The following is an 11,046-nucleotide window of genomic DNA, read 5'->3' on the forward strand; positions in this document are numbered from 1 at the left end:
TATATATGGGAAGAGAGAGAGTGCATTTTGAACAATTCCTGACACACAATGTTCAATAATATGAGTGGCTATTAGCTTCAGTTTCTATTAAATCTCAACATAAAATCCTGTGGTTGTTTTCAAATTTGAAATCGTAGTTCTCCCAAAATATGAATTGCAGTTTTTTATCACTAGTGAAGTTTGATTAATACCATCCTGTCACTTTTCTTCCTGGGCTTTTCTTGGAAATGCAAAAAGTGCAAGGCCTATGAAAAGACTATGACACTAATAATGAACCCAAGGCAAATTTCTCTGCGTGCTTTAAAAACACAAAGAAAATCATGGTATGCAGTGCCATTGTATCTCGCTGCATGCATTTGTATAACTGATGTGTAAATGAATCAGTATCATTCAGTCCAACTGCTAAGGCTGCAAAAAGAATGACAGAAAATCAGTCTTTACCTATTACCCAGGATATAATGAGCATCTCCATCCATGAGAAGCAGGATGTTTTCATCCTGAACAGCTGTTTTGCATTATCTGTGCTGGTTTCATTAGGACGGAGGTTAGTGCCTTCAAATCTGTCAGCTGCGTTCATGACTAGAAGTCCCAGGAAAATGGTGAAGGAGGCTGCGTGTGCTACAAACTTCATGAATGGTCCACGCATTATCTTCCCCATCTGCCACAATGCACACCAAACAGAAACCTTAACTTTGTTTTGTATGCATTGCAAAACACACACACACACGCACCTACACATAAAAATAAACATCTGTACATTTCAATGTTCTTCTAAGATAGCTGTGTGAATTTACACAATTAGTAATAGAATAATAATTCTTATGTTGTTATGAATTTCAGTCGCATTCTTAACCTACATGTGATGATGTTTTTAATAACTGAATATATCAACTTTTCTGTCAAAAATAATTAAATTCTTAAAATATTATATTGGTGAAAAAATGCAGAACATAAAATCAGCATTTTTTGTTCAAAGAAAACTAGCTTAAAGGTCCTAAAGTATGGATGTAGATGCAATTAAATTATTCAACTGAATAGTCAGTTTACAGATCCATGGGTGCCGGGATACAGCAAATTTATGAAAATAACTGTAAGTAGGAAGAGTATTGAATAACTTTAATAACTAGTGACCTGGAAAATAAGAATAATTAATAGTAATAGTAGTAGTTATTTTGCAGGACTGGGGATTGAACAAAGGATCTTAGCACTGAGCCCCTTTAAAAAATATTTTTTAAAGGAGCATATCCCCAGTCCTTTTAAAAATATTTTTATTCTGAGACAGGCTGAGCTCAAACTTGTGCCATTCCTGCCTCAGCCTTCCAGAGTTCTGGACTTACAAAGTGAGTACCACCAGACTGGCTGACCTGGAAAGCTATTAAGAATAAGCATAAAGAATACTTTCCTTTAAAAATTATGTATCATACTCTGTTTAGGTATTTATAAATGACATACTTACCTACCCAGCAAACATAGAAATGAAAACTGTTAATGTTAGCCTAAACTAAAATAATATAAAATTCTAGTATTACCTATTTTTCTTATAATAAGCATACAACAAATGATATTTAGGTGATAATAGCAGAATAAGAACAAGTAAGGACAAAAAAATTTCGAGAAGGGGAAGAGAAAAAGCTTAAAGACTAACAAAACTAACTTTAAGCAAAATAAGGACTTGATGAAGATGTATAGGCTTTCGGTTGGATTTGGGCTAATTTTCCTGGATATTGTAGAAATTCTAAAGTATTTTAAATACATTTCACTAAAAGCATCAACGTAGGCAGAGCTATGTGCCCCCTATAAAAAATCCTCTGACTTGCGAATGATCTCTCTACCCAAGCTAATGAGAAAGATTGTAAAGTGGATTAGCATGCTTCAGAGGATAAATAATGGTCAGTAAAACAGATTCTCAATATGAGAAAACAGTTTTGACAGTGTCTATTTAATCTGATCATTTGCCTTAGTGTGTGTAAATGAAAATGGGAAACAGATGTCAGAAAGAAACATGAGCAGAGAAGAAATAGCGAGGACACCAGGCTAATCGGGATTCAATCAAAATTTATGAAATGCGTAATGCTAAGGACGGCCATGAATAGCCTGTGTCAAAGCACCAGATGCTGTAGAAGGCGTCGTGATTGTGTACGTACTGCTTATGTGAAAGGGAAGTTGCTCAGTTTAGAAAAGAGATTATCACTGAACCGGCCACAGAGTGGTGACAGGGAATTTAGAAGCCCTCTTCCCTTTTAAATAGGTTTAAATTTGTGAAGATTCAAAAAATACAAGTAGAACAGACTACATACATAAATGTAGCTTATGTTCAAATGAGAACGACATAGAAATTCTTTTTTTTTGCACAGTAATTTTGTCACTCCTATGAAAAGGAAAAATATAATTTTCTATAAAAAAATCTGTGCTATAGCTACTGTTTTAATAGCTCTTTCTTTTAAATTTATATTCCTCATTTATACTTTATGTATATGACATCAATTTTTAATATTACATATTTTAAGGTAAAAAAAAATCTATGATGATCAATTTCAATTTCATGAGAAAATCCCAGTTCACACAGCTCCTCTCATCATCACTGGAGATGGTCATGAAGACCCCTTGTGTAAAAGGAGATGATCATGAAGACCCCCTGTGTAAAGGACTTTGGGCCAGCTTTCTAGCATGAGTTATCTTGAGAGGTCCCCAAACAGCTAAAATACCAACTACGTGACTAAATAAGAAGATAATATGCTGGTAGTGGTGGTGTGTTTGTGATACAAACATCTGAAAATGAGATATGCCAATATTTAGGAATAGCAAATGATCAGCTCATGTTTCTACCCAACCTATAAACAGATGGTCCAGAAGACAGCTAGCTTTAGAATCATTTCAGTCTGCCTCTCAAATTTACACTGTAAACAGATCTAGACAGGTATCCTGGAAATCGTGAAGATCAGGATTATCAGCAATGCAGGACACAGACTTCTCGACCTGATGACAGAGAGATGGGCCAACATTCCTGAAGCTTTTTTTGAACAAAGAATTAAATGAAATACGTAAAAAAAGGTAACAAAGTTCATTTGAAAAGGTGAAAGTGAAGACAGAGGGAGAAAATGGCTCTGTAGAGCGAGCCTGAGCCGAGTGAAAGAGGAAAGAGTAAGACAAAAGGACACCCAGGAGAGGGGTTGGGGATTTAGCTCAGTGGCATAGCGCCTGCCTGGCAAGCACAAGGTCATGAGTTCAATTCCCGTTACCTGAAGAAAAAAAAACAACAAAAAAAAAGAAAAAGAACACCCAGGAGGACACGTGAGGGTTAGGGTTAGGGTTAGGCAGCGCAAAACAGAGGCCTTTCGAATATGTTTTCACCAAAACCTGAACAAGCTGATGTAGCTAAGAAAACAAGCCACTTTGCTATTGGGTCCTGGTGTACTTTGTTTTTAATATAAATATAAATATTTCACTAAAATAGGCACCATATTAAATGTTATATCATGATCCTTTATTTAATTATCGGCTCATATGAGCTAAAGAAAACACAAAATTCTTATTTCAAATACTGCTCAAAGAGAATCATCTTCTAGGATGTCATTTACAATATGAGTTCAGTGATACTAGGACCTCATTAAAAATAAATACAAAATTATATTCATATATGTGCCTAGAGAAGTCTTAAAAAAACCTAAGATAGTAATCAAGGCTTACTGTCATATATTAATAGGATATTACAGGTAAATTTTTTCTTCTTTCCGTTACTTTTTATGTTCCCAATAGCAACTGTGTATTATTTTGTAATATTAAAAAGAAAGATTATTTAAGCTTGTATCATTTGCTGGGATTCTCATTTTGGACATAGCATTTTTCCCTGATTAGACACACGTGAAGTAGACAACAGATCTGCAGGCTTCACAGACGCACCTTGCTGCATGGAGCACACCAGTAAATCAGAGCCAGGAAGGGCAGTCCAACGGCCACGCCAAGGACCACGAGAAATTTGACAGCCATTGTCTGCTGCCGTAAGCCAGAAAGGTTCTCATACCAGATGGACAGAAGCTGCTGCTGGCAGTTTGGATGAGCTACGAACTAGCGGGAAAGTGACAAAACATTTAGTAACTTGATTCAAGAAAGGTTCCGCGCAAGTTATTTCCATGCTTTACAATATTTAGTTTTGTGCTTTCCCATGGAAAACACAGTTAGAATTAAAAAACAAACATAAAACGGATCTAATTAACAGGCATCAAGCAAGACAGCAAAAAGTTCTAATGTGATTGTATAAATTTGAAGTTTCTAATTTATCAGACTTTTCCCATATGACAAATTAACTTTCTTGCAAAGCACAGAAATATGTTTTTGAAATTTAACATTACAAACATTATAAAAATGTCACTAATATTTTACACAAGGACATAGATATATCTACCTATCTATCATCTATCTATATCATTTTACCTAGAAAGGATGATGTGAAGATTATACTATCCCAGATGGATATTTTTCTAAAAATAGTTTTATACACCTCTCTTATATAAATTAAAATACCACAATTATTTTTTACTAATTTCCCAATTGTACAGAGATCTGTTTCTGGATGGACTGTTATGTTCTCCTGATAGCTTCTTTTGTTCTTGTGCCCAAAACTTCCTCAGTTAAAGCAGCTTTGATTTTCACTTTTTAATTTTTCAGAATTTTAAAATTATCATTTTAAATAAATTTTATTAACTTTTTATTTACATAACACAGAAAATAAATTTATTGAATATACAAAAAGCAACAACTCAAACTAAAAATTTAAGTAAAAACATGAAAATGTTATATAAAAGATTTGTTATAAAAAGGAGACTTAAGGTTAGTTAGTTTCAAAGGTAATAAACAAGATCTAACATTTGTCTGCTCTGAATGGTAAAGTTTGGTAGCACCCATTCTGTGGATACAAGACGCCTTCTTATATTCCAGTGACGTGTGTAAATTGGTGCATCTTTTCTTCAAAGGAAAACTTAGCAAATGCTTTCAAATTTCAAACTAAAAACCTGACATAGCAATTTCACATCTAGGAATTTTGTCTGCAGATAGAACTCAGGCAAGTAATTAAGCTGTATGTCTACTATACAAAAAGACAAAAAATTATAATAATCCAAATCTAAAGAATGTAATAAATATCTTTAAATAGTAAACTGACTAAATGGATAATAACACAACAATGTCGCCCGCAAAAAGATGAGGTAGATTCTTATTGGTTGATACATGAAGGTGTCCAGGGCTCACTTTGGTAGCACATAGACATGAAGGTATCCAAGATGCAAATTTGTGGAGAGAAATATTAACAAGGGGTTAATTGCTCTCCATTAAGAACATGACAGATGGAGAGGCAGCATGTCTGTACTGTTTGAATATTTAATATAACCAGGGGTTACCCTTATTAGAAAGAAGCCTACTTAAATAAAAAAATGTAAAGATCTTCTCCCTAAGAAAGCAGCCAGAACAGGAAGGGCTACGGAGTGAAGACAGAAACTAAAAATACTCTAAAATCAGCTGCAGGGGATTGAGGGAATTGAGGCAATGATCTGAAATTGGATCATATTAAGAAATAGGAAAATGGTTTTGAGTATGAATACTGTAGTGATGCTCCCAACACAGAAGAAATGCCTTTTCATACGGGCACACAAAGTCATTGTTATAGCATAACTTCAGTTAAAGAAAGCAGCAATCATAGTGATCTTCTGTACAATAAGTGCGTATTTAAAGACTGACAAGTAGTGTAGGTTAGATGCCTCACTAGCTAGGTATGATTCATTTAGATAGTTTGCTTATGATTCATGTAGAGAAACTGCTAATGAGAAGAATTCACCTCAGTCTAAAAATGCCAGGATTTATCTTTCCTTAGCATCAATAAGAAGTGAAATAATGAAAATGGGCTTCATGCCTGACCTTACTTTTTTTACTTCATATTTAATGGCAAGCTTTAAACGGCTGAGGTTTGGACGGCCCTGATCACCCGGCTGGCACGTCTCAACATCCCCGTTCAGAATGGCCTCGACTTCCTCCGTGTTTCTGCATAGGTCAAGGAGTCCAACCACAAAATCTTTGCACTGCATGGACAGCTTTTTGTAGTCATTCTAAAGAAAAGACAAAGCAAAACGAAAAATTATCACTCGTTACTGTGCTACACATAATTTTTCAGAGACGTTAAGGCCTGAAGATTTTAAAAAAAATCTAATTTTAGTTTTACTGTTTTCACATTCCAATTGCTGTTCTGCTGACTGAGCTCTGAAATATTTTATCATTCTATAATTTTCTTCAGACTTTAAAAAATGAAATTTTCCCCGAACATAGTAAAGTTATTTAAAATAGGTGTACTGCACCAAACTCACCTGTTGATTCAGGAGAAAGAGAAAATAAGCAACTGCTTCCATAGACTGATAATCACGTTCTCCACACATTACACCACTTATAGTCACAATCCCATCCCGACATGCACAGTATACATTAGATATATGTTTTTAAGATTTTAGTAAACTGTGTTGAGAAACAGAACATTTAGAAAGGTTCCAGAGAAAAGTGAGCACATATCAAGTATTGGTTTTAACAAATTGTTATTTAAAAAGTTTATGTGTCAAGCACCAGGTCAAAAGATGAGCTCTAAACTGCAAATTGAGATTCTTCTCTTTAGAGAAAAGATAGTTTAATTAAAACTGCTTTTATTGTTGGGGTTTTCTACTTTGTTGCCTATGATCTAATATTCTGTTGCAATTTCGAGAGTATGGGTCATATTCAAATTACCATAAATGCATGTCATTCTTCTATACAGCATCTATTCATATTTTCACTCAGATCTTTCCAATATTTTCTTTTCATTATTTACTTACACTGAAATAAGGTCATGTATGTCTGAATGCTAATCAAGAAAACCTATTCACTAGAGCTTGCTGTGTTACAAGGGGGTGATATCTCATTTAACCTTACAATAATCTTACTTAAGGTAAATAATGTGTCCCAAATCACTGAGCCAGTAGGAGTTAAAATCTGACTTTAAACCTAAATCTGTTTGGCCTCAAACTCTTTGCCTTTGGGAATAGTGCCATTTTATCTGTTATTTGTAGAAAGCTTTCCTACTTACATCTTCAAAATAAATGGGGTGGGGCCAAGCAGAACAAGTGCTATTCTCATCTTGCACATGAAAATAGGTTCTCTGAAGGCACAGTTTCAGTGGCAAAGTTTACTCTTAAAGTCAGCTTTGCAGATTCAAAGTGAATTGTCTCCCCATCCTAAAATTGTCGTGTATTATAGGGTGAAGAGGTCCCTGAGATTGACCATGAGAGGAATACGATGGAGAAATATGTGGGATTCTCGTGGTCAAGGAATAGATTGATATTTGGGGGAAGTCTCTCCGGGGCACAGCTTCTTGCTCGGTACGCGTAAGGCATCCACGTAGGCTGTTCTCTGTGACGTATGCTAAGTAAACTTCAAAGTTTAGTAGCTGCTGCACGGGGTGCAGTTTGCTAACTACAGATTCAAACCGTTTGTATGGAAGCACACTAACAAAGCAAACCACGTCATATCTGAGAAGGGCTCAGACTCTTTTTTTTTTTTTTCCAGTACCGGGAATCAAACTCTCGACCTTGCGCTTGCCAGGCAAGCACTGTGCGGCTGAGCTAAATCCCCAGCCCCCAGCTCAGATTCTTTTTAAGCAGTTCTCATTGGATAGTGCAAACAGGATTGTGAGGAAACAGCTTTGCACCTTTCATAACATAGCCAATTAGAATGATGGGGACTAATCTTCAGACGCAGCAGCGCATACTGACCAGGTCTCCTATAGCATAATGGTTAGCAGCCTGGGCTCCTACATTTGTAATCAAATCCCAACTTTTCACATATTAATCACATGACCTTAAATAAGTTAAAACACTTCTATAAGGGTTATTTTTAATTTTTACTCTCATTTTACAGATGAGAAAACTGCAACTTAGCAAGCTTAACAAAGAGTTGAAGGGATCATGCGTGCAAAGTGTTCAGCATGGTTGCTGAGAATGAAGCATTCACTAAACTATAATTATTTTGTTTTATGTCATCAAAGGCAAACCCTAAAAACTCGTTATCTCTAGATATCTATAAGATACCATGGAACAATACGAAATTTAATGCACTTGGCTTCTTTTGCTTACAAAACTCAATTTTAAAAGTGTGCTTAGTCCTTTTAAAGGTAACAAAGTAATAGCCAAAACCAGGGCTCTCTAGAATTCTATAGAAGGCTCAGGTGAAATCAGACATTTTGAAAGAACATGATCCTTCAAGTGTGAGCAACGCTGTTTAATAGAAGACATGCATTGAAGAAGTCATGTTCAGAATCTCTGTGGTATTTAATATCTGAATTTAAATTTTTTCCAACTCATTGCTAACTATTAAAACACTGTCAATTGAAAACACTTCTTTAAATAAAAGAAAAAGAGTAAGAATCTGCTTTTGGAAGTACAAACATCTTTCAACATAGCAATCCATTTGCAAACGTTTTAAGTTCCATATTTTAAGGTTTTTAAATTATCAGATCAGTTCACTTAAAACGAAATGTTGGGTACGTCATGAGTCAGTACACAATGCTGTGATTTTGGTTTCTTGAGAAGAAAACTGACAGTGACCGGCTGACTTCATTTTGGACCTTGTGTTTGAATCACACATCTACACCATACATAATAAATAAGACATGGATAATAAATTAGAAATAGATATTTGTCTACTAATCTCCCAGTGGAATCTTCCTGGGTAAAATGGGAGCAATGCTGTTGCCCACTTCCAAGAGTTGCTGTGGAAATTATACAGGGTAGCAAATGTCAGTTTCTTAGACAAAAGCAATGCTGATTAATGATAATTATTATTGTTACTATTTTCATTACTTCACAAACCATATCTAACTCTTCTGAGTCTCTTCATAAGGCTCTGCTAGCTAAAGTCAAGGCATCTTGGGATTCCGCGGTGTCATCTGAAAACACTGGAATAAAATGCATTCCTTCAACAAGTGTCCTGAGCACTGATGCTGTGATAGAAACCACAGTCTTCCTAAGATGGAAGTTGTGTTAAAAGGGATTATGTACATGACGAGCGTGATGAGGAATAGAATATCATTCTCCAGAGGGTGATGAATGGCCAGCCTGCTTGTGGGACCAGGTGTCACTCTGGGACTTTCCTGTCCTTCAGAATAATTGTCACTAAATAGCACAATGATCACCAGGCTCTGTCACCCTTGATGTGATAACTGACAAGCATTTACAGAGCACCTATGTGGGATTGTGAGGGCCCAAATGTGGGTTAGGTGGTACCCTATAGAAAGGTGGAAAATGGAATACAATTTTAAAACAACTTCAAAAACATTTTCCAAGATACATATGATGCTACTAACCTTTCTGTTGATTACTAACATCAGCAATGTCTGCTTATTTAACTCAATGCAGTGTTTGATAACCATCTTTTATTTTCCCTATCATAGGAATTCTAAGGCTCCACCGACACTACAAAGTTAGAAGAGCAAGGAAGAAGATAGCCAAGTGACTTCAGGGGCTAGAGACCCTCATAAAGAAGACAGGCACTCTTGACTTCCCCCTCTGATCGTGTCTTCTCATAGACCTAAAATTCTGCCAGGATGAGATTTTTTCTACTCATCCACTGCAAACTATGACAGGAAACTCAAAGCCAAGAACACACAAGCACACACTATTTCAGTGCAGTTGCAGTTTACATGTGCCTCTCCTCAATAGGTTCAAATGGCCTTCCAGACAGCGTTAGGTCTCACTAGTCTTTGAATCCTCACAGCCCAGTATGGTGTGAGGTACACAGTAGGCAATCAGCAAATTTTGTTGATTGGTATAAAGAAAGGAATATGGCTGGGTGAAAACCACACCTGGATTTGAATTCCTGCTTTGCCACTTGTTAACTATATAGTCCTGGAAAGGTTACCTCATTTTCTGGCCAATTCTGGAGAGTTTAAGTACTAATGGATTGGTAAAGTTAAAAGTGTAAGTAAGTTAGTCCTAAACCAATTCATAAAGCTTTACCAAAACTTCATTTCCTCTCCTTTGGCCAGGATGCAGGCTTGTGCATGCAATGCTGTGGCTCTGCTCTGCAGACTACTGCATGTGTGAAGAGACAGCCTGTGTCATCCCGTAAGGTGTGTGACAGTCACACCACCTTCCTGCCAACAAAAACTACTCCTCAGTTCACCCATTTTCTTAAAGAGTATTTATCTCACAAACAGTGCCAGACGCTTTTGACCGTTATACACCAGAACATAGCAACAGTTCAGAAACAGACATAGCAGTTTAGGCATTATCCTCTTTCTCTAAGTCAGGGGAGACGCATCTGGAGGGCCATGTGTGTGTCAATCCACAGACCTCTAGGAAGATGTGAAGAAGCTGGACACGCTCCAGCAAAGCTATTTATCCACATCTACAGAGATGAGAACCATCCCTGCTGCACAAAAGAAATGATTTTGGCAAAATAAAAGACAACAGGAATCAGGGATTTAGATCTTTTGCAGACGGGAACGGGACCTAGACATGGAGAGATCAGGAGAGAGGGAGGAGGAGGAAGAGGAAAATAAAAAGAACTAAGATATGTTAAATACATGCCCCTCCTCTCCAAGATAAATGTAAACATCATGTACTGCAAACATGTACTAGGAAAAAATAAAAAACACAAAAAAATGACTTAGGGAGCAATAAAAGGACACATTGTGTGTTACTACAGTCTAAAATGTAAATTCAGTTCAAAAGAAGGTTTAGAGACATAGTTGTAGGGATATATAGAGATGCTGAAAGAAATTGATCTCTTCCCTTTTAAGTTTGTCATCCCTGATCTGAGCTTAGATTTGATTCAAGGAGTGAAGCCAGGAGATTTGTTCTACGTACTTCTTAAGCATCCTAAGTCTAACCCATACTCAGGAGAAGAGGAACACACAGGGTGGGTAAAGCAAGAGTAGCTATCTCTTTGGGGGTGTTATGGTTTATGTCTATGTGTCCCCCCAATGCCTCATGCGGACATGGGGCAGGCTTTTAGAGTTTGAATATGGGTGTGAGAGCT

At 36.5% G+C, this 11,046-nt stretch overlaps 1 protein-coding gene across 1 annotated transcript in view; it reads right to left on the minus strand.

Annotated features, from left to right (window-relative positions):
• Positions 1 to 11,046, minus strand: part of Trpc6 (transient receptor potential cation channel, subfamily C, member 6) — a gene marked incomplete in the record, with an annotated part of 114,640 nt that overhangs the window by 25,611 nt on the left and 77,983 nt on the right. Inside the window, 3 exon segments of the mRNA XM_013511254.1 lie at positions 442 to 658; positions 3,901 to 4,065; positions 5,913 to 6,095. Coding sequence (XP_013366708.1) covers positions 442 to 658; positions 3,901 to 4,065; positions 5,913 to 6,095 — 565 coding nt within the window.

This window comes from Chinchilla lanigera, unplaced genomic scaffold (assembly GCF_000276665.1).
Source record: "Chinchilla lanigera isolate Chin_1 unplaced genomic scaffold, ChiLan1.0 scaffold00011, whole genome shotgun sequence".
In the NCBI taxonomy this organism is placed as follows: domain Eukaryota; kingdom Metazoa; phylum Chordata; class Mammalia; order Rodentia; family Chinchillidae; genus Chinchilla; species Chinchilla lanigera.